Source organism: Amphiprion ocellaris, chromosome 9 (genome assembly GCF_022539595.1).
Source record: "Amphiprion ocellaris isolate individual 3 ecotype Okinawa chromosome 9, ASM2253959v1, whole genome shotgun sequence".
In the NCBI taxonomy this organism is placed as follows: domain Eukaryota; kingdom Metazoa; phylum Chordata; class Actinopteri; family Pomacentridae; genus Amphiprion; species Amphiprion ocellaris.
The window spans coordinates 23,260,317-23,285,240 of NC_072774.1; the positions used below are offsets into that span (position 1 = coordinate 23,260,317).

The 24,924-nt window shown below is 42.3% G+C and overlaps 2 protein-coding genes across 2 annotated transcripts; one reads left to right on the forward strand and one right to left on the reverse strand.

The window, feature by feature from the left end:
- Positions 1–15,644, reverse strand: smad10b (SMAD family member 10b). Its single transcript, XM_023298024.3, has 11 exons — positions 15,494–15,644; positions 13,098–13,346; positions 7,102–7,279; positions 5,832–5,960; positions 5,541–5,747; positions 5,224–5,346; positions 5,075–5,128; positions 4,793–4,976; positions 4,456–4,624; positions 3,947–4,079; positions 1–2,435 (listed from the first exon to the last, which is right to left on the reverse strand). Exons 2-11 carry the CDS (start codon positions 13,338–13,340, stop codon positions 2,200–2,202), a joined length of 1,656 nt encoding a protein of 551 aa, XP_023153792.1. The 5' UTR covers positions 13,341–13,346; positions 15,494–15,644; the 3' UTR covers positions 1–2,199.
- A 1,143-nt stretch (positions 15,645–16,787) lies between these two features.
- LOC129349629 (uncharacterized) lies at positions 16,788–24,021 on the forward strand. The gene is made up of 6 exons (XM_055013461.1): positions 16,788–16,872; positions 17,612–17,739; positions 18,144–18,276; positions 18,358–18,529; positions 19,231–19,305; positions 19,621–24,021. Exons 2-6 carry the CDS (start codon positions 17,657–17,659, stop codon positions 19,815–19,817), a joined length of 660 nt encoding a protein of 219 aa, XP_054869436.1. The 5' UTR covers positions 16,788–16,872; positions 17,612–17,656; the 3' UTR covers positions 19,818–24,021.
- The last annotated feature ends 903 nt before the right edge of the window (positions 24,022–24,924 follow it).

The window sequence follows — 24,924 nt, forward strand, 5'->3', positions numbered from 1 at the left end:
TAACAATCAAATAGCTTTATTATGGAACATCAGCAGTCACATGGTGGACAAAATATGAAACATGAAAATCTGTGTGCACAGATGACGGATCAACAAACCAATGCACAGTTCTGTTTGAAGACTCGAGTCGGTGGAACCAAATAATCCTCTAAATAAATTAAAAATATTAACAGGAAAGCACTTTGACAGTAAATTAGCTACTTGAGCTGATGACAGTCCTCCTGATGTTGTGCTGCTTTATGTTGTGTAATTGTTCTGTGGTTTAGTTGTTTGTTGTGTAAATTAGCAGCTGGTTGACTCTGGCAGCAGAAATACATAATAAAATGAGAAAATAAAGAGATTTTCTGCAGAACTGCACTGTCTGTCCACACACTTTAATAAAGTCTTTTAAATAACACAACAAAACACAAAACAACAAAACCTTAAATGTCCAATGCTCCAAAGTAAAGCATCTGACATTTACTCAAGTACTTTATTGCACTTTTTTGGTACTTTAACTTTTAGTATTTCTATTTTCTGTTTCTACTTATTTAGAAGATACTATACCTTTTTTACTGCACTATACTGTGACAGAAATAATGGTGAAAATCTGGAAGCAAGGATGAATGAAAAAAAATTATGTTAACGATGGTGGAATACTGTAATGTTCAGACACTGTAAAAATAATTTTTAAAAAAAGCCAAGATCCACAAATATCTGCAGTTTAACTAAATACAATAAAATAGTCTAATTTTACAGTTGCATCTTGTAAAAATATGATTTATTCTTTGTACAAATATTTATTTCAGATTTTTCATTTTTTACAGTCAGCATGTAAATTGGAGCTTTTTCTGTGATTACACAAGATATTATCTGTAATTTAAAAGAACTGGAAATATCTGTAAAATAACAGTAAATTGCTCAAAAAAACCCTACAAATAAAACAGTTTAAAACAAATTTTTCAGTGTATATTTATTTTACAGATGTGGTTACTTTACAAAAGATCCTTTTTAAATTTACGCTAAAAAAATGTTTTAATCATTACAATGGGGGATCAGGTCACATGACACAATAACGACTTTTCATTTTATCACTCTGAAAAATACAAAAATTTAAGGCGATTAAAGATAAAACCACAGTTAAAATGTGTAAATAAAAATTCCAACAGCTACTGAGTCTGACGTTTTATAACAAAGTATTTTAAGGATAAAAAACAGAATAAAGAATCTAATTTTACAGTGTATTGTTCACAAACTAGGAGGAAACAAAGATGCAGAAGTCATGGTTTATTTAGTTTTAATCATAAAAGTTTAATTTGAATAAACAGCATGATACAGAGTTTTAGATCTTCTCAGTATAAAAGGTTAAAATGTAAAATGTGCTATAAGACAGAAATAAACCTGATGACAGAATAAATAATCTGACAGGTCAGAGAGGAATCACAGTGGAAACAGGATATGATGTCAAAAAAAGGGGACGAAGATTTTGTAGATGACAAAAATAAATAAAGTGGAAACAGTCCAACACAAAATGAGAAGGGCAAAACAAAACAATGAGGAGAGACGTGATGACGGGCGTGTTTTTGGTAACAGCTGATTGTCAACATGTTTTCCAGCAGTTAAAGGGTCACTTCACTCAAATTATTAATTTTCTCGATAACAGTGACTAGTAACTGTACAGGGGCGGGGCTTATGGCCTCCACTGCAACCAACCAGCAGGGGGCAATGTCAGCGAGCTGACATTATAATACAACAACATAACAACATAATAATTTGTGTGAACTGGTCCTTTAATTTGTCATCCTGGCCGCTGGTATCCATGGAAACTCATATGACTGACAGGAGGGATAAGATGCTGCGATTGGCTGATTGTCTAAAACGACCAATGAGGTGCTACGGTGTGTTTGTTGATTCCTGTGAGGAGGAGGGCATGGGTGGAGCTTCTCAATCCTGACAGTTTAGATGATATCAGGGGTCAGTTGTCAGGTATCAGATGTCTTAAAATAGGTACCAGGTATCAGGTGTCGGGTGTCAGGTGTCCTTAAACAAGTATCAGGTGTCGGGTATTGGGTGTCAGGTGACAGGTGTCCTTAAACAGGCGTCAGGTGTCCGGTATTGGGTGTCCTTAAACATGTATCAGTTGTCAGTAAACAGGTATCAAGTGACAGGTATCAGGTGTCAGTAAACAGGTGTCAGGTGTTGCACTGCCACAGGTGTGTGTCAGAGTGTGTGTTCTCGTGATGGCAGCGTGTGCAGCACCTGGTCGAGCAGCTGCAGCGCTCGATGCAGGTGAACCTCCAGCCAGCAGGGCGTGTCCTTGATGCTCTGCCGAGGGTAGTCGCAGCCCCACCCCTTCACGAAGCTCAGCCGCACGATGCACAACCTGCGCAGGTCGTCCACGCCCAGACCTGCCACCGAACGCACACCTGAAGGATGAACTGCCGCCGAGTGCCCACCTGGAGGAGGGGAACACGCAATGAAGCAGGGCACTGAGAACACCTGACTCCTCGGGTGTACAAATTTACAATTTAAATATTAATATTACGTAAATACAGTATTAATAATTATATAACTTTACATGTCTAATTTAAATGTTATTTAACTATGTCTGAGGTATTATTTTTTATAAAATTGCATCAGATATTGTATACTAAATGTTTTAACCTGTTTTTCTGACATATTGACTGTTCTGCAGGCTAAAGATAAATTCCTCCTTTTGTGCTACAAAGATGGACAGTAAAGTTATTTATATTTGAACTGTGGAAAAGGACACCCTGACAGTTGGAACACAAAGGTGTGAGTTTGTGTTAGAAAATAAAGAGAAACCAGCAGATGTATGAAAAGTTTTCCTGCTGTGCTACCTTGTTCTGCCACTGGAGGACGCTGTGCACATTGACACATTAATTCTCTGTTCTCTTTTTAAGAGACATTATTTTACTTGCTGAAAGCTGGAAGCTTCAGCTGCTCTGTGATTTATTCTCTGAACTCAAGGAGGAACTCAGAGGAGCAAAGACAGAACCACATTAAACATAGTGGAACCTCAGGAGTAACATTACATGCCATGTTGGAGTTTGTAATCAGATTACATCACGCAGCTATGCCTTGTTTACGTTCAAACATTAGACCTAGAGATCCTGCAGAGTTATTTACATCTGATAAGTTTCTGCATGAAAAACTTGAGCTGAATCTCTGAGTATAGAAATATTTGTTCCTGGATAGGAGACGTCCAGCTCAGTTCAGACACTATTTATGGTTCTTCAGGAGAAAATTTAACCCTGTTAACTCCAGCAGCAGTTTCTGCCTCACTTTTCTTCAGTATGGTTCCATTTTCTCTGCAATCTAAAGTCCTGCAGCTCCATGGGAACAGAACAACATGGAGAGAAAACTCAGAAATATCTGACTCAGAATGATGGAAATCAGAAAAAATATAAATTTCTTTGATTATTCATTCAACAAAACATAAAAACCCTGAACCATCATGTCCAACATATTTCCTCAGATGTTACACTCTGGAACTAATGCTGTCTCATACTGTAGATGCTGAACTATCTCCATGTCTCCTCTCCAGACTTTTGCTCTCTACTCTGCTCATCAGCTGTAGAAAGATGTTTCACCATGCTGAATGTATCTTCCTTCAACTTGCTCCTCTGTTCACTGTTTCTAAGCCATGCTGCATTTATTTTATTGATCCAGTAGGTTTGATTTTCCTCTCAGCCTCTCTATGGAAACACGGCCTGCAGTTCAACCTGAAAGGTCTCTGAATGTTTCACTGTTGGTTATAGCTGAGTCAGTCCTGAAGACCCAGAACCAGGAGGAAGACGGTTCTGGTTTTATAGGATCTGGTTTTTAGAAACGTTTTATATTTGGAGAAATGCAATATGTACTAACACCTGTCCAGCAGGTGGCGCTTTTCCTCCTGACAGATTCAGCACATATACGCTGTATTATGATGTCAGGTGATACTTACTGACAGCAGGTGAGATTCCTCCAACGCCGTTCTGTCCAGGAATCGAACCGACAACTGGCTGAGTCTCTACAGCTGCCTGAGCTGCTGCCGCCTGCTGCTGCATCTGTCTGTGGCACTGTCGCAGGTCAAACACCTGCAGAGAGACAGGTGAGACACAGACGGGTGAGAAAGAGATGGGTGAGACAGACAAGTGAGACACAGACGGGACACAAATCACAGCTCAAATCCTTAAAAAGCTTCAGAAACTGGCTCAAGTTCAAACATCATGGTGTTTCTCAGAACCAGAACTCTGTCATATCTGAACTCAGTCACATGAAACAAGCATGTTCTGATACACTTCTTCATGACATCATTATCTCTGATGTCCATCACAACTAAGCTTCCAGAAACCCATTAGAACCAGAGATGAAGACAGTTCAGAACTCCATAGAGAATCTGTCTGTTTTTAGGTTTCCTTCAATATCTCAGTGACACAGTTTTAAGAACTGAACACATTCTCATGGCCTCACCTTGATGTAAGCTCCAGGGTAGATCTTATGAACTCCATCACCTGGCGCTCGGCCCGCCTCCCGGTCCAGGTAGAAGCTCTGGACAAACACCGAGTGGTCGCTAAGGCAACGCATCCAGATGTCACCTTCCCCCCGACACTCCAGCTGCACCCCCCGACCGATGTGGAGCCTAAAGGACACCAACAGTTTAGATGCAGTACAGCTGCTCCTGCTGGGCAGACTAATCAGACTGGTTCAGACTGGGTCAGATTGGTTCTGACTGGTCAGACTAGTTCAGACTGGGTCAGACTGGTTCAGTCTGGGTCAGATTGGTTCAGACTGGTTCAGACTTGGTCACCTGGCACGGTGGCTGGCGGCAGTTCGGTGTACGTTGCTCAGTTGCCCTAAACAGAACCGATCTCCACCTGAAGGATCCACGTAACCATCCACGGTCACTAGAGGACAGCTGGACTGGACCTTGAACATCTCACCAACCTGAACGTCCAACTCAAAGTAGGAGATGGAGCACCAGAACTCTGGACCTGCAGGACGGACGCAAAGCTGTGAGGTCGAGGACATACAGGTGAGGACACGTGAGGAGAGACAGAGGAGAAGAGATAGGTGAGGGCAGGCGAGTCACCTGGATGGTTGGAGACCGGCTGAGGATATGGAGCAGCGCTGTGATGCTGCGACCCTGCAGGAAAACACACACTCAGTACTACACAGCACACAGTACCGCATTAACTGCAGAAGTATTTCACTGATGTCACTCATCATGTGATGTCATACAGAAGTGTGTGTTGGGGGCGTGGTGATGATGATGATGTAACGGTGCCGGCTGCTGGTGGCTCCGCCCACTGAGCTGAGGGCCTCCAGGGCTGTAGGGGGCGTGGCTGTTACCTGACCAGGTGACTGCAGAGACACAGGACACACATCAGGTATTTGTTAGATAATGCTACCAATATTACTGTCAACATTACTACTAATACAAGTAGCAATGTTGTTACTGGAATGACTGACACTATTTCTGCTAGTTAGTAACTGACATTATTGCTACAGCTGTTTCTGCTGCTAATGCTAGCACAGATGTAGTACAGATGCAGTACCAGGTTTGGGGGGGCAGTTGTACTTGGGGCTCTGCTGGTGCGGGGAGGCAGCAGCTGAAGAGTGAGGAGGGTGGGGTGTGTTCAGGTGAGGTGGGGGAGTCCGGTTGCCGTGGTCGTGAGGGGAGGCAATCTGCAGGAGCCCGGGGCCCTCAGGAGCCCCGCCCATTCCCCCACCGACCCCTCCGGCAGGTGTGATGGAGCCACTACCTGCAGAGACACAGCAGCATTAACACATAACACACCTAAACACCTGACCTCACCACTCCGAGAGGCTGTCATCCCCACACTGACCTGGAGGAGACAGAGGCATGCTGGGATACATGCTGCCTGGGTGGGGCTGGCTGTAGGGGTCCGCGTGGGGGGGCAAGTCGATCTGCAGACAGTCCTGCATGAACTCCTCCTTGATCAGGGACTGAGGACCTGAAGGAAGACAGGGGAGGAACTCAAAACATCTGTTCAACTCAACCTGCTTCTCTACAGGCACTGCAGTTTCCAGATGTTCCCTAAACACCTCACTAGTCTCCATCAGTTACTGCAGCAGCTCCATTAGTTTGAACAGAGTCACATGAGTTCTGATGTCATATTTACCTTAAACCAGGTGAGTTTATCTGACAAACAGGCAGCACTGAAAACATATCTGACGCTCGACTCTCACCTTGTCAGACAAAACTGTCAAAATTATAAAGAAGGAAGAAAGTAAAAAGTATGAAAGAAATCAAAATGTGAAAAAAAGTTTGAGATATTAAAAATAAATAACAATTCTAACTACACAAGTCAGAATATCAAGAAAAGAAGTTTAAAGTGGAAGTTTTGGGGCAAAAAAATAAAAATATATATAATTCTTTTAAAAAAAATCTGTGATAAAAAGTCAAAGTTAAAGGAAATAAGTTAAATTGATCTTGCCATTTTAAGGATCAAGATTAATATTAATTATTATTAATATCTGATTAACTCTAATTAACACCCAATCAACTGTCAGAACCAGCTGAAGCCTTCTACTGTCAGTTTGGTGAGTATCTGGGGTGAATTCCAGCCTCAGTCTGGTCCGATGATGTGATGAATAATTGAAGGAGTATCAATGACATCTGACAGCAGCAACACAAAATTTCACTTTGAGCAGCGACGTTCTGTTCGACTTTTACTGAGCTCCACAGAACCATTTAAGTCCAGTATCTACAGCCTGCCTTTAGATGTTCTGTTGGTGTTCCTGATGTGTTCTCAGAGTGCTGCGACAGAAATAACACTCAGACTAAACACAGTGACTGTTTCTTTTTGAGAGGACACACTGAAACGCAAACAGTGTTCCGAGCTGCTGCTGTGGTTCCATCAGAGGTGGAGGAACCACAACAGACATCCAGCCTTCAGTAGAACGTCAGCTTCAAACTGAAACTCAGGGAAATATGCAGCTGTAGGTTCTGCAGTTCCAGGTTCTGCCTCTGGAGGCACCGTGAAAGTAGAAAGAAAGTCTCTCCATCTTTCCTGTGGACCTATCAGACATGAGCACCGATGTGACTGCGGCAGGTGAGCATCGGGTGTACGTCAGGTGTGTGTCTGGTGTTACCTGCGGCGGCGGGCGACGCCACCCTTTCATAGTGGTAGGGGTTGACACAGACGCTGTCGTACTTGAGGTCAAAGGCAAACTGACAGAACTTGACATGTTTGAGTTCATTCTTATGGAGGTCGGGCCAACGCCACAGACGGGCGTAGATCACATGAGGGAAACCCTTCCTGCCCGCTACCTGCAGAGGTGAGACAGACAGACAGACAGACAGACAGAGAGAGAGACAAATGAGACAGAAGCATCCATTTTGGAAATTTAAATAAACTCTGTGAGAACAAACTGAGTCATGGAGAGCACAGGTTACCATGGAAACACTGTGTGGGTGCGTGTGTGTGTGTGTGTGTGTGTGTGTGTGTGTGTGTGTGTGTGTGTGTGTGGGTGCGTGCGTGTATGTCAGAGTTACATCATGAGGACAAACCACCATGATGACATCATGTCTGACCTCAGCTGCACAAAGTCCTGCTCTGTCTGCTGCACATTAAAGGTGTTACCCAGAACAAGGAGCAGATGATCGATCCGTGTTGTGTGTAACATGTTTAATGTGTCTGTCACTAACCGCTATTACTGTTGTGTTGTTGTGTCTTTTAAAGTGAAAATAGGTTTACTACTGATTTTTACTCTTTATGCTTTGTCTGACACTCAAAGCACTGAACTGCTGAAAACAACTAAGTCAGAAATATGAAATTAAAGTTAAAAAGGCCTTTGATGACACTGTGTGTCTGTAATATGGAAGCACGAAGACAATCTATGTTGTGTGTCGGCTGTGATGTGTTGTGTGTTCACAGGTGAAGGGCAGGATAACACAGTGCAGACACAACATGGATACACACTGCATCAGTCTGCAGTTGAACTCTGCAGCTACTCTGTTCTACTGATCTGAAACTGGCCTTTTACTGGAACCATCATTTATAATCCTCCTAATTATAATGTTTATCTATTCATCCTTAAAAGCTCTCTGCTCTCAGTAAGAGTTTTAGAAAACCTGTTTCTGTTGCCTGAAGTTGTTGTTTTCGCTCACAAACTGCATCCAAACCTCAGAACAAAACACAATAAATCAAGTTTTTCAGCTTGACTGCAAACTTTCCAAATACACGTCAGACGACAGACATTTCTGCCAAATGATGCACAAAACGTGGAATATTTCCACCTGATGACACATTCAGGAACAACTTTCGTGGTCTGAATCCAGACGGACAGAAAATAAAGAAGAGCTTATCTCTTTATCTGTTTAAGAGCTGGAAGCACAACACCCAGCAGACAGAAAGACGAGCATTTTATCAACATTAAAGGGACTGAGATGGAAAATTTAAAAGGATACTGACCTCATTTCTGCAATTAGACAGCAGTCAGTCACAACTGAAGCAAAAATATTCATGTTAGATCTTTGATTTATCAACTAAAGTGGAGATCTAAAATCCAAACTTTGTCTGACTGAACCAAAACTATGAGAGAAGAGTAAATGATATGACAAAAAGTAAAATATGTGAATTGTTTAGGGGAAATCACAACCAATCATTAAACTGAAATAAAAAGATAAAAGAACATGAAATATTTTCACAACTAACTTTTCTGTGCTTTATGCTTCACTGTTCACACTTTAAACTGTTTAATGTTGACAGAAATGAGACTAAACCTCTAAATTAGAACCTTTAACCTGGATTACAGCAGAACAGTGGAACGCTCTGAACTGACTCACATGTTTGTCTCCTTCTGTCTCTGTGAACCTGGTTCTACCTAGAACCCTGAACCACATGTGGAGCCTCAAACAGAGAACCAGAGTCTGAGGAACCCTCAGTGGTCCTCACAGAGACACATGTTCACACACAAACACACAGTCCGTCTGGTTTCACTTTGCTCCACCCACTTCCTGTGATCCAGACAAAACAACACGACAGCTTCCTCCTCCTCACCCAGAGGAGGAGGAGGAGGAGGAGGAGGATGCTCATCAGAACAGCATAGAACCTCCTTCAGAACGCCTGGACTCCCCGGAGATCTCCCTATTAACCCTGCAGGCTCCTTAAGAACATTTTGAACCTGCCAAAAACTTCAGACTCAAAACCATCATCATTTAAAGACTGACTGAACCCTTCAAGGCAAGGACAGTCTTGTTAGAACCCCAGGAACATTTTCTAGAACTAGCGAGAACTAAATTCTGATTCATCTCTTCAAGAATCTCCCCAAAAAGCCTCATCCAAAACCCTGAAACCAGCTCTGGACCTCATCAGGATCATACTAAACAACCCCGTTTTGGAACCATAGAACCCTGTTCAGTATGCAAAGAACCTCTCAAAAGTCCATTGAAGCCTTCTTAAGAACCTTTAAAGCCCTTTAATACCTATTTAGATCATGTGTTTTCTCATAACAACTCATCCATAGCCCTCAGCAATCCTTTGGACCTCATCAGGATCCTCTAAAAGTACAAGGAATTCTTCTTTGAAACTTCAAAACTTCTAAAATCGCTTTTGGAACAAAAAACGGCCTCTAGATCCTCAGAAGTGTTCTTTGAAAACTTCCAGCCCTTTGAACACTAACTGGATGAATCTTTTCTCACAGACTTACTAAAACAACATGGTACCTCCTGGTGTCAATTACAATGATGTCCTACAGAACATTTTGAATGTGCCCTAGAACCTCAGACCCAAATCCATTATCCTTTAAGACCACAGCTGTCTCTTGAGAACCCTTTTAAGAACCAGTGTGAAACCATCAGAGCTGTTCTACTCTTTCATTTCTGAAATCATGAGATGGTTCTACTGGTTCCTTGAAAAGGGTCTGAGTGTTGGAGCTGCTGTGGCTCTAAGAGGAGCTCAGCTGTTCTTTCAAAGGCTCTGATGTTCTGGCGGTTCCTGCTGCAGACTCATCCATGGTTACGTCGTCTGGTCTGAAAATTACTGTGACAGTGAGACACACCCCGTCTGCTGCTACACAACATGTTATTATCAAAGACACATGGAACATAGAACCCAGTGAGGAACACCTGAGCCTCACAGCTGCAGGAGAACACGCATATAAACTCGGAAGTTAATTCACACAATAAGCAGGTCAGTCTGAAAGGCTTGTTACTGTGTAAATTAACTTCACCTGGTTCCCTGTTGTGACGTCTGACTCCATCGTGTTCCTGTGACTACCTGCAGCCTACAACCAGGCAATCCCTCTTTTGGAACCACCAAAACCCCTCCAAAACCTCTGAATTGGCCTTCGGAACTACAAAAACCTTGTTGTAGAACCTCATCAAGATCCTCTGAAGTTCTTAAGAACATTTAAAGGCCATTATCCATTATTTATTAATGGGTTCATTGTGTACCATTAAAACCTAATGAGAACAGCCTGGAACCTCCTTGAGAACCCATGGACATTATCATAAGTAGCCCTGAAAGTTCCATGAGAACATCTTAAACCTGTTTAAAACCTCTGACCTAGGGGCATCTTTTTAAGGACTCACCTTTCAGGCCACATTAGCCTCCTGAGAACCCCTGGGACCTTTTCAAGAACCAACAAGACCATTTCTTTTTTTTTTTTTTTTTTTTTTTTTTTTTTTTTTTTTTTTTTTTTTTTTTTTTTTTTGTCTGCATTTGTTCTCATTGTTTAACTCCACAAAAGGGGAGTCAACATTTTATGAGATTGATGCATATTTTAGTCTTGCAGCCAAATATTTTAATATTTAGTGCATGTGTGTGACCATCACCGGCCCTCCCTGAAAGCTAAGCAGATATTCTTTATTAGAATTCCCTATTATGAGCCAGGGAGGGCAGTGCTACACCTCAGTGATGTGTGGGGGAAACAAAGACTGGACAGGACGAACAGGACGAACAGGATGAACAGGGATAGAAAATAACAGGCGTTGCTATTGCAATTAAAGATTGTAAGGTGGTGTGTTATGCCCAACTACTAATTGCCCATCAATAAAAAAAAATAAATAAATAAATAAAAATTTGAAAAAAGAAAAGAAAACCAAACCAACACAAAAGAAAAAGAGATTCAATAATAAATGAACAAATGGTACTGAGCACCATAATTGTGGGTGTCTTGATAGTATAGAATAGAATAGAATAGGCCAGAAAAGGATACTAGTGCGAGAGAGAATGAGTTTAGGGTAGAGACTGGAGAAATTCTCAGCACATTCTGGCGGGACCCATCAATCGCTGAAATGGGACTCGGCAGTAGCTGGCAAGACCTGATCAAACATGCAAGTGTGAAGAACCCCGAAGCCCAGAACAGCAGTCACGGCAAGGCAGGGCCAAGTCAACAGGGCATCCCTCCCCCCGGGCCGTAGGAGCCACAGGGCGGCACCCCCAGAGAGCCACCGGGGCCACCGTGAACGACGCGAACCCGGAGAACAAGAGGGAGCAGCTACTGACACCCCCTGCGCGCCCAGACCGACCCAGGTGGCCCGGGGCACGAGGACCCACCCGCCACCCAAACCCTAACCCCGCCCACCCCAGTCCCCACCAAACCCCCCACCCCACCACCCGACCCGCCCACCCCCACCCCCTCTCCCTCCCCCAAGGGGGCCAACGGCCCCACACAGCCAGGAAACCAGACACAGGGGCCGAGCGGCCCACCGAAGGGATGGCAACCAGCCCATCACAAGGCAGGCCGCCACCGGGAGCCGGCCAGAGGAAATCGGAGCCGGGACCCGATGTGAGTCCAGAGGGTAAAAATGGACAGTGTGGTGGGGCCCGGCGACGCCGACAGGGAGGCACCCCGCATACCCCCCGCACCAGGCCCCAGGTGAGCGCAGTACACCCAGGGCCCCCACTCCCCGCAATGCGCCCTGACAACCCACCAGGACAGAGCCACCACATGCCACCAGCCCGCAGTACAGCCACAGCGCCCACCAGGACGGCCAATCCAGCCCCCGCAGCCCACCAAGAGCCATCGCACCTGCCCGGACCCGTCGGGCACGCAGGAGAACCCCCCCCGACCACAGCCCCCAGGTCCCGGGGACCCCCCAGCCACAGCAACACGGATGATGGTCCACCCCCGCCACACCATAGCTATAAGGGGGCCGGGTCCCACCAGCGAGGCCATATTAGTGAGATCCCCCCATTACTCCCTGTTAATATGTCTCCTGATCCCAGACTGGAGACATTATCCCTGCACCGTGATAGTGTAACCCTGAGTGTCATGTGGTGCATTAAAAGTGGGGAGGCTGGGCGAGGCGTCCAGGGGGCGGGCCAGAGGACCACAGAGGATGGCTACTCTGCAGCCTACCCTGGCCCAAGTTCCCCGAGCCGTCCCAGACCTACCCCCAAGGTGTGAGTGTATGTGGTGCATTAAAAAGACCATTTCAAGGACAACTAGAAATTCATCAGAGCTGTTCTTGTCAATCCAACAAGTAAGTCCTCATTTATCATTGAGAACCCCGAACCAACTCTGAACCATATCAGGATCCTACTAAAGTATAAGAATCCCTTCTTTGGAACCATAAAACCCTCTCCAGCACATCTAGAACTTCTTAAATGTCATCTAAAGTATTCCTTAGACCCCTTGAAGCCTCTTATTTACAAATTGGAACATATGTTTCCCAGCAAAACCTCATCAGAACAGAATGGAACCTCTCTGAGAAGCCCCTGGAGTCTACAGGGATCTGCTTGAGCAGCCTTGGAAGTACCTTAAGAACATTTTGAACCTGTGTCAAAAACCTTGAGACCTCAAGGTATCATCCTTCTAGGCCAATGGCAGCCACAGCAGTTTCCTAAGAACCCCATGGAACCTTTTCAAGAACCAGTTAAACCATCAGAGACATTCCTTTAATTCATCACTCAAATTCTCATCAATAAAAACCTTCAGATACTCATCATGATCTCATTAAAGTACAAGTAGCACTTCTCTGGAACCACACAACCTTCTCCAGCACAACTAGAACCTCCTGAAGTGCTCTTGAGAACCATTAAAGCTCTGTTTTCATATAAAATTGCATGGAGATTTTCTGAGAACCCCTGGAATCCACCTGGATCAGAACATTGTGGACCGGTGGAACCTTGTCGTAGTACCTGCAGCCGTCCGTCCAGTGTTCTCTGGATGGTGACACACTTGCTGGGGTGGACTCCGTTGGTGGTGACGGCGGTGATGAGCGAGTCCAGCTCGTCCTTCTTCTCCTTCAGCTTCTTCACCAGACTCTCGATGGCGCGTTTGGCAAAGCCCTCGTTCTCGCCGCCCTGCCGGTGACACATGAGGCTGTGGACGATGCTGAGACAGGCGTCGGCACTGCTGGGGGCGGAGCCAAGCACCGACATGGTCACCTGAAGGAGCCCGGACAGAAGAGGAGTTTACAGTTAAATGTGTTTTTATCACAGTTTTTAATGTTTTTCAGATCAAACTACTGATCTAGAAAATAACAGCAGGTGAATCAATAATCAATCAGTGGTATTAGTCACTCTCACACAAAACATCTATCAAAAGTTCAACTCTCAATCAGCTGCAACATGTCATAATTTATCAGCTAGAATTGTATGTTCTACACATGTTGTGACAATTTCTACAAAATTCTACAAATCATTTTTGTGAGAAGTTTTTTTTAGTTCCCAGAATGTTCTTCTAAAGGCAGGAAAACTGAAGATGTTCTAAAAATGTTTTGTGATGATCTTAGACCGTTGTGCCCTAATGGTCTCCAAACTGAATGCTGCACTGAGAAACACATTTTATAGAAGATTGTTCTATAACGTGTTTCTCAACAATGTTCTCAAAAGAACATTGCAGTTAAATGTCACATTTAGAACTTGTAGGTAATGCTGTAGGAACGTTCTCTGAATGTTGACAAATTCTGGAGAAAAAAAATCTGTCAAATTCTTAAAATTAAAATTTGCTGCAGCTTTAAAAATGTGAGTACTTCTGACAGTAAAGTCAACATTTCAACAGTTTTAGAATGTTAGAATCCATTTATTCGTCACAACTTTCTGACATTTTTGCACAGAATAATGAAGCTGTCAGATGTATCGACTATGAGGATAAAAGTTGGTTCCAGAGTTTTTTCTGAAGAGTTGATTTGAAACATGGAATAAAACATGAGACAAAATAAGAACCTTCAGGCTGTGAATCAGGTGGAGAACTTCAGATAGCGGTTCTGTTTGAGCTGCTGTGGCCCTGATATCATGTGTTGTGATTATTGATCAGAACATACCAGCAGAGAGATTATCAATAAATGATCAGAATCCATACAATGTTGATCCGATACAAACAGGACCACTAACAAGCTAACCCTGATGATAAATATGTTTCATAATTCAGCATTAAAGCTCAAAACATTAAATCTGCTGAAGGTGTCAGAAACAGAGCTAAAAATCATGATTCACTCAGAATGCTTTTAAATGGAGTTTGGTTTGATGAAGCTTCAGTTAAACGCTGCGACTAACAAGTTTTTAACTAATATTTTCTGAATGAATCGATCAGCTGTTTGACCTCTAAAAAGTCAGAAAAAGGTGAAAAATGTGCATCAGTGTTTCCTAAAGTCCAAAATGACAAACATCTCGCTTTGCCCACAACCCAGTGTCTGGTTCTGCTAGAGTCCATTTTGAAAAGTTCTCATTTAAATCCAGACAGAGAACGTTCTGCATGAATCCTGATTTTTGATAAAACTGTCTAAATTCTCTGATTTCAGCTTGTTCGGTGTGAATATTTTCTGTTTGTTTCCTCTATGACAGTAAACTGAACATCATCTGAGGAAACTCTCATCCACATTTTCACCATTTTAGACCAAACAGCTGAGTGATTCCTCCAGAGAACAGTCCAGTGGAACAATGGTTAGTTGTGGTTCCACTCATCATAAACCCAACAGAACATCTATATTCAGAACTCTGCAGAACAGTCAGCTGATAATTAACATAAGAAGAGAACCTGAAAAGAAACCCTGCAGTCCTCTGGACCCTCCAGATCAGCCTAACTGCAGAACAGACATCATGTTAGTGTCCACGAAGAACCTCAGACAGTTAGACAGTCAGTCAGTCAGTCAGTCAGTCAGTCAGTCAGACATACAGATAGACAGTCAGTCAGTCAGACAGGCAGTCAGGCAGGCAGACAGACAGACGTACAGATAGTGAGTCAGACAGGCAGACAGACAGTCAGACAGACAGACAGGCAGTCAGTTGGAGAGACAGAGAATTACAGACAGACAGGCAGTCAGTCAGATAGAGAGACAAACATATAGACAGTCAGTCAGACAGACAGACAGGCATGAGATCCTGTAAACCTTCATTAATTTATGATCACATGAATAAGCTGGCAATAACATGACGTCATTGTGATTGATCGGTGACGTCACCTGCCGCTGACAGACTGTCTATCTGTCTGTCTGTCTAACTGACTGTCTGTAGCTCCAACTGCCTCCGCTGCATCAACAGTTGTCCCGATAAAAAGCTCCGGAGCCTCTGCTGGCCGCCGCAGCTGCACTCACCGGGACTCGGCGCTCTCTCCGCTCGGCTGCGATCCGCTGCTGCTGTCGGTGGGACCGAAGCTCGGTGTGTCGGTGTGTCTCCGTCTGATCCAGACAGAGTCTCACCGGGAGGAGGAGGATGGTGAGGTGGGGGGGTCACAGACAGCCAGACATAACAGGAAGTCTGGCTCTCTGGGCCTTACGACAATAAGAGTAGAGGCAAAATAAACTTAGATACTCCTCATTCCAACTCTCATTGAGACTTCTCGTTAGTTTACATTATTACATTCATTATTCAAGTAGACTAAAGCTGAGACGACCAACGTCAGAAGACATTTTAGATGTATTTTTTCTTCATAAATCATTGCATTTATGCATTTTTATTCTACAAAACCTTTAGAAAATATATGTGTTTTTTATTCACTCATTTATTTTTATTTTTTAAATAAAAGCAATTAGACCATTTTCGTACACACACGCACACAAACAGATACACAACAATATATCCATAAAGTATATTATTCTGTGTAGTTATGTATATGTTCCTTTTTTCTTTTTCTTTACTTTTTTTTTTTTTTTACCATATTTGCATTTTTTTCTCCTTTGCTGCAGAATGCTGCAGATTTTCTTGCTGTGGGATTAATACAGGCTTACCTCATCTTCTGTTTCACCCTGACTTTAACAATAGCTGTGATAACAACTAGGAAAAACAATGTATAAAGACACATCTTCAAATATCAATATTATACGTATGTATTTATATATACATTTATTTAATTATGACAGAAGTAGATGCTTTGACTTACTGAAATAACTGAACCATTTCGGTTTTAGGAAAGATATTGAAATTTGTTCGAAATTTGTTCAAAATATATTTTTAATAACAAAGCTAAGAAAACATTAGGTGTTTAGTTTTATGACGAACATAGCAAAAGTCAGTTTGACTTGTTGAAATTATTCAAACTTACTGCAATTATCAAAATTATTAATTTATGAAAATTGTTGCACTGTCAATAGTGAAAATTTAATTTTTATAGTTAAACTAAAATGTATAAATTTTAGCTTTATTATGTAATTTCTAAAACATCCATATTCAATTTTATATCAATGTAAAAAAAATTTGAAATGTGTTTTATTTTTTTTAAAAATAAATACATTTCTAATGATAAAACGATTTTTAGTTTTATTTGTGATATTATATTAAAAAAAACTTTTTAATTAATATTATTAAAAAAGTGATAGAATTGTAAAATAATTTAATTGCCTTTAATTTGCTCCCAGATGATAAAAATAAGCATTAAAAGATTGTTTGAAGGCTGATTTATGACTCTGTGACTGACAACCCCTTACAGACACGTCACTGGCTTCAGTCTGACCTGCACACTGGAGGAACAGGACAGGTGAGGCTGCTAGTTAACTGGTTAATTTTACCTTTCAGTTAACAACATTAGTTTGGAAACTTAAATCTAAAACTGCAAAACCTGCAACTACAACATTTATAAAGACTTTTAGCTTTGGTGGGACTGCTAAAGCTGGAACAGCCGCAGCTAACGTTCACTAGCCGTTGGCTGCGGCTGTGAGGTTAACTTAACAGCAGTAAGCACGCTAGCATTAGCATCACGCTCGGCCAGGTAATAAGAGCCAACAGGTGTGTGCACTGACAGTACAGGCGTGTCAACCTACGTCTATTAGCATCTCTGTAGTTTTGAATCCAGCTAACCTGAACTGAAACGTGTGACACATGAACAGATAGAAAGGGAAGCTAACGTTAGCCGCGAACCTGCTTCTTAATGGAGACAACATGGCGGATCCTCTGAAAATCGGTGAAACGGAACATTTCACTGCTCGTCGGCGAAATTAAGAGTTCACCGACTAAAGGCTAATACTGGTGAGTCTTTGAGGTCTTTTCTGACCTGCGGCTGTCGCTTGCAACACAAAGTCGCTCTTTTTACCTAAAGGTCAACATTTAATGGATTGTGTTAGGCGGGAAGAGCACAGTTGACCGGTAAAGTGTAACTGTTGCTGGACCTAACAGACCTCTGAGACCTGGTCCAGGAGTCATTTGGAGGTTCGGATGATTTAAGCTCCGGTTTCTCCGCTGTGCTGAGAGAAACGTGTCTGTGTTAATTAAACCCACAGGACGAGATTCGGTTCAGCTGGTACAGTTCGGTGTTGTGCAGGAGAATGAGTGAGGACCGGAGAATGGATTCATCTCAGCCGGACTGCCTCCTCCTCACCGGCACCTCCAAGATTTCCCTCAACGAGCGGTCAGACCCAACTTCATTTCTCTCGTTTCATTTCTTTAATTCCTGCAGACAATGGAAGAGACACGGATTTATGATCAGATCTTTGAGGTTCTGTTCTGTTGGTTTGAGAAGGATTCAAGCTTTTTCTTAATGTCTGTTACTATCATCTAAAGACCACAACTAAACTATTAGACTGTAGAGTCTGAACTATATTTCTATATATTTATGTATCTGAATTGTTTATCCTTGTTGAGTTAATTCAGTCACAATGTATTTCATGTATTTTAAAATACAGCTGCTGTTTTAAATGGTTGAATAAAACCAACTTGTCGTGTTTCAGGGTTCTAAAACAGATTGTAGTTCTAACATTATCACCTGATTCATTGTCACTTTAAAATATTACTGAAATGTTGTGGCTCCATCAGCTTCTCTCAGGTGCTTTTGGAGCAGCTGACCCGGTCCAGAATGGGGCCCTGTGACCCAGTGCATAGGAGGGTGTCCGGGCCACCGCTGGTCCTGCTGGGGAACAACGATCCGTCATCACTGCCTCACTTACAGGTGAGTCGTTGCAGACAGGTGACCAGGTCACCTATCTGTCGCTGCAAGCTGAGCTCCGCTAACTTGGCTGTTGTGTTTCAGTTGGAGACTGACGGGTCTCAGACGGTGAAGCGGCACCTGAGGAGGCAGAGCATCTGGACTCGACTTGGTGGGCAGCAGGTGGCTCACCGATTCTCGACCTTCACAGCGCCGGGCTTCTGGAGCTTCAGGAACAAGTACAGATGGATGTCCAGGGTCTGCTCCAGGTGCAAGAGTGAGTATCACAGAGCAGCACCAGTGAACCAATCAGAGCAGAGCAGTTTGACCAAGTGGGTCAACTAGGTAGGTCACCGTGATGACCAAAGCTGCTCCAGATCAGGTTAACTTTGAAGAATCAGATGAGATGATCAGTGAGTTTACAATGACGTTACCTATACTGAAAATCCATAGATGTATTAATTGGTCAGCAGAGTCTCTGTGTTTTAACAAACTGAACAGATCCTGATGTTCCTGCTGAGTTTTACTTCAAGCGCTGATTCTGTGGCGACTACTTAGGTTGATTCACTTTCCAGGACAAAGACTTTTGCCTTCATGTGTTTAACAACATGAATATCTGCAGCTGGACTCTGACTGCTTGTGATTCCAGTTTATCTACAGTTAAATTCTGACTCCTCACCCTTCAAGTTCCAGATCTTTTGATTCTGTTCATCATATCTACTTTGTCTTTTATTGGTTCTCAGCTGAAGGTTGAACTGGTCAGAATGAAGCTGTTGGAGTTCTGCCTCCTCAGACTGTATCTTCTAGATGTGCTGAACCAGAGCTGTGACTCGGTGAAACAATGCTGCAGATTTCTGTAGTTAGAAGCTATGACGAGTGGGCGGAGCTTGTTGTTCAAACATACTATGACTCTGTAACTGTAACCAAAGAGCAGCCTGAAGCCTCACCTGTCTTCTACCTGTGTGATTGCCGATGCAGGACGAGGAAACCTGAACCGCGGAGTCGGTCGGCGCCGCCTCCTAAAGACAGCAGAGGTCCACAAACTGACAGCAAGTGAGTTTATCAGACTTTTCAAAGGTACTGTGGATATGTTGAACCTGCTTCGTATTTGTGGAAGCTGCTGTTGTTGCTGTGATGAGTCCTTCAGCCTGTAGGGGGCGCTCTAAGCTCACTGCTGCTCTCGGTAAACTCTTCAGTTCAGACTGATGCAGGTTCTGAGATCAGCTGCTGTGAGAAGTTCAACAGATTCACTTTACCTTTGTCTGGACAAAGGTTTAGATTGTGAAAAAGTTCCTAAAAGCGGATCAGAAAGTTTTTATGGACTTATACCACACTGAGTGTTTGAATAACTTTATTACTTTCCTCCAGCAGGACGGACACAGACAAGTTTGCAGCTGCGAACGAACAAGAAGGACGTTCCAACCAGGCAGCAGCTGGACGCACAGCTGGATGAATACATGTCCATGTCCCGGAGAAGACTGGACAACCAGCTGGATGAGTACATGTGCATGGCAGGGCAGACGCTGATCTGGGATGGAGATGGAAAAGTGAAGACTGAGGACTGAAAGAGGACTAAGAGGAATGACAGGACTAAAATGACTGAGACTCTGACACTTAGAGGACGGAAACTGAAGACTGGTTCTGAGGACGATGTTCAGTGTGGTTGTGGACGGTTTGTCTGATGTTGGACAGGTTCCAGCTGTGGACTCTGCAGCTGCTTTTATTTACTGACTGAAGGCAGCTTCAACATAGTTTAGTTTGTCTGACTATTGGCTCTCAGGTGAGCCTGCTGATTGGCTGCTACTGTCATGTGGAGCAGTGTGACTTTAGTTATTGTCAAGTGAGCTGCAGCAGGATTAGAAGAACACATGTTGCTGTGTTGTTGTGTTCTCTTGTTTTGTTTCTTTGACCTGGTCAGCCTGTGTGCACTTCACTGATCTGTGTGTTTTTGAAATCCTGTAAAGAGTTTAAATAAAACATAACCAGTCGCAGTTTAAACTGCAGAGTTTCTTTTATTAGAACTTTAAAACAACTGGTGGTTCAGTAACAAGTTGATGTCTGAGGTTATGTTTCTGTTGTCCTGCAGGCAGTGAAGGCACCTTGATGCTGCAGGTTCTGAATAGCAATATAAGATTATTGTCTGGAGATAGTCAGGGTTCGATCAATGATCAGGAGAATTTAAAAGAGGAACAAGCTCAGATGTCAGACGTGTCTTCTGTCAGTAATAGAATGACGGAAATCAGGAAAAATAATTTAAAAAATTCTTTATTTCATAAAAATGTAAAAAACCTGGAATCAACATATCCACAGCAGTTACCAACACTGGAAACATGGTAGATATAATAGATAAACACTATAGAGATGTGTAGAGTTTATTGATCTGTCAGGTGTAACTGATCAGATTGCTCTTATTTACAGGATTTGATGTGATCTTCTCATTTGCTCATAAATGCAGCAGCACAGATCACAAATCTGATATTTTCAAGTAAATGTGGAAATAATCAGAAACCTCTGAAGACAGCTGCGTAGAGCAGCAGGAATGTTTCAGGTTGTTGATCAATCAGTTTGATCATATCAGTGATCATGTTTCTTCACATAATCTGATCAATAAGTCCATCTGCAGATGTTCAGCTCCAGCTTCTCCTCTTAGTCTCATTTTGGTGAGTTCACATCTTTTTGTGCTTCTTTACATTTAAGTTCTGACATTTTTGTTTGTAATTGACTTATTTAGATTAGATAAAAATACTTTAATGGTTTAATGATTGTTTTCTGTCTCATTTTGGTAGTTTAATATGTTTTTAGTGGTTGGACTAAATTGTAGTCGTTTTGTGTCTTGTTTTCTACGATAGTGTCTTTATGTGTGCAGTTCCCTGACATTGCACACATACTGAACATTCTCCTGCAGCTGTGCATCACACACACACACATGATGTAACAGCACAGACACACCTGCTGACACAACACATACTGATTATACAACTGTGCACCACAAAGTGTGTGTGGAGATCAGATCAGAGCTGATCAATGATTCTGATTGATTTCAGATATGGATCACTTTCTGAGCAGAACGTTCTCAGGTGTTCTCTGCCTGGGTTCTTGCAGCAGAACCGGTGTGTTCCACTTTGTTGTTCAGACTGAAACCAGCTGCAGCAGGTTCTGCAGCGTCACGTTGTGAGTGCGCTCAGTTCTATATTCAGCTGCAGGTTTCAGCTGCAGCTTCCTAGAAGCTTCAGACACAAATAGATCAGCAGACGTTTGCTGTGTTCAGATCTTTGGTCTGTTGGTTCTGCAGGAACTGTTTTATGTGTTCTGTGATACAACCCACAAACTGCTGGTTCAGTTTTTACTGGAACATGAGAACGTGACGCAACCTGAACACATAAAGAGGAATCTATGAAACCAAAATTAAATGAAACAACATCGATCAAAGTGCAGCTTTAGGATTTAAAATTGTTTCTGTGATTCAGACAGAAGTCGATTCACTGTTCAGCGCTGTTCTTCATTTGCATTCATCCATTTTTCTTATTATTTTTGAACAATTTCTGAATGATTCCAGTTAATTTTTCGTTTTTTTTTTTTTTTTTTTTTAAAAACCAATAGTTCATTCATTTTGTAGTAGTGTCATAGTTCATTTTGTGGTCAATTTTAGTGTCATTTTGAACAAAGTTTGCATTCTGATGTGCAGGTCTGTGACACCTGACTGCTGTAGTTTAAGTGTTTAATGTAAATCCAGGTTATTTTTTCTGATTTCACACTGCAGAAATAATCTGAGGCCACGAGTTGCTCTGCAGACCCAACAACAACATTAAAGGATCCTCAGAAATAGAAAGTGATGAAGTCCACTCTGCACAGACTCATGTTGATCTGCTGCTGCTTCACTGGAGCTCATGTGAGTTCAGACTTTATATAAACTAAGAAATGAATGAACAACAGCCGCCTTTTCTTGAGTGTAATAATTAAAGAAACCTGCGTAACTTTCCTGCAGTGTCTGAAGCTCCTTGAAAAAATTACACTCAGGACCTTAAAGACAAAAAATGTTTGACACAAACTGCCAAAAATATCAAATTAATTTGATTTTCCATTTTCACCGATGGAACTACCAAACATTCCACTCTATAAATTAGGATTTTTTAAATTTAAAAAAAAACACAAAATTTTTATATTTTTCATATATTAAGCGGTTAGTATAATTTATTTTGGTACCCACAGCCTGGGTGTCAGTAATCAGCAGGAACACTGATTCTGATGCGTCATTATTTTTGTGTCAGTTTTAAAACATTGCTTCAAACATAGCCCTAAAAATGTATACTTCTATTATTTGTCTCATTTACTGAGTATTTCTTAACCATTAGTCCTGATATAAATAACAAACATTCATTCAAATTCAGGATTTCAACCTGTACACACCAGTTCACTCACACAGAACCACAGTTGTTTTATCAACCTTTTATCCACATCTTGTATGTTGTCAGTCGTCACAAGATGGCGGTGTGCGAGGACGCAGCGGTTCTGAACTCTCTACCCCGGTGCATCCTGTTAATGTGTGTGTGGACCTGTGGCACTATCATCTGTGGTTATGAAGTGCTTTGAGAGGCTTGTCCTTCACCACCTCCGGTCCTGCCTCTCTCCAAACTTTGACCAGCACCAGTTTGCTTATAAAGCTATCAGGTCGACAGCTGATGCCATCACCACTACCCTGCACACCGCCATGAGCCACTTAGAGAAACTCGGTAACTATGAGAATGCTTTTTGTGGATTTCAGTTCGGGATTTAATACCATCCTGCCAAACATTCTTGTCAAAAAGCTAACTGACCTGGACTTCCCACCCCTCACTTGTGACTGGATTAAGAATTTCCTGACGGATCGCCCACTAACAGTGATGGTTGTACCTCAGAGATCTTCCATCCTGACACTCAGCACAGGCTCCACTCAGAGCGGCTTTAGTCACCTCCTGTATGCTTTGTACACGTATGACTACGTCCCCTCCCACCACTCAAACATCATCGTCAAATTCAGAGACAACACAACAGTGGGGGTCTCATGGTGACGAAACGGCATTCAGGGAGGAGGTCCAGACAGAGGCTCGTGGCATTGGGCTCAGAAAATAACCTTATGCTGAATACCAGCAAAAGGAAAGAGATGCTGATGGACTTCAGGAAGTCAGGAGGAGATCCTGCTCCACTACAGATCAACAGTGTCTGCGTGGAGAGAGTCTACCAACACGTCAGCAGTGGTCAGGAAGGCCCAACAGAGACTGCACTTCCTTAGCTTGTTGCGGAAATGTCACCTGGAGGCAAATCTGTTGGAGACTTTCCATCACTTTATGATAGAAAGTGTGCTGGCATACGGCGTCACAGTGTAGCCGGTTGTGCAACTGGTGACCCAGAAAATAATCAGCTGCCCCCTGCCCTCCCTGGAGGACATTGCAAACTGTCTGACCTCTCACACCCTGGCTGGGGTCTCTACAACCTTCTGCCTTTTGACAGGAAGTACAAAGACACTGCATGCTGGACAAACTGGCTGAGGAGCAGTTTTTATCCGTGGGCAATTAAACTTTTAAACTCGAAGTAACCCCCAAGGATCTGGACAATTTTCACTTGGTCAAATGTGGGGCAGTGCAACATGAGCGTGTGTGCATGAGGACTTTTATTGTTCTTTCTATTTATTACTTTTAATATGTATGCATATTTGTATTTTGTAGGTGTACTGTGGGGAGATACTCCCACCACTTTCATTGTACAATCACAATAAAGGCTTTTCTATTCTTATTTACAGTTTTCCACAATATTTCACCGTCTACTGTTTGCTATAGATATATTGACTGAGTGTTGTAGTGTTTGAAAAGTTCTGACTAGGGTTGGGACTTTAACGCGTTAATTACCTTTCTCAGTTCTCTAATTTCTAACACACCCGTAACACTGATGCACACTACAGTCCAGTAGGTGGCGAATATAATTGCTATAATTGGACTTTGAGTTTGCAGTAATCTGTGAATGTAGCAGACAGATGAAAAATGCAGATAAATAGAAATGAAACAAACATTTTTGTTGAAATTCACGTATATGTCTATTCATCGATTCAGTCGTCAACCACAATTTATTTGAATTGAGAAACTTTGCTTATTGTGTCAAATATTGCTATTTGACAAATATGTGATTAATTACAAAGCCTCTAATTAATTAGATCTTTTTTCATCACATCCCACCACTAGTTCTGACTCATTTAAAACCTTAAAAACACAATAAAACTTTAGGCTCAGCCTTGAAAGGATTTTATGGAGGATCTTTCCAGTTTTAGTGCAGAATTTGTGATTGTTCTAGTTTCAGTCGAATATTTTGTGACGTTCTTCTATTGTAGATTTGTTCAGTAGGGCTGGACCCGAATATTTGGTCATTGTGGTTGTATCCAAATGTTAATTTTGAGATCCGAATACTCAGATCCGAAACTGTAAGGTTTTGTTCTTTAAAACCATAAAACAAAATAATTAGATGCATCAGCAGAGTTTTAAAAACTTTAACAAATGCGGAGAATAAATAAAAACCAAATGACCTGAATAAAATATTTTGAGGATTTTTTTAGGGAACAGATCAGAGGCAGTAGCTTAAACATGAACTCACCGTGTTTGTATATCATCATCATTACATTTGTTATCAGCTGCAGAACAGTGTGAG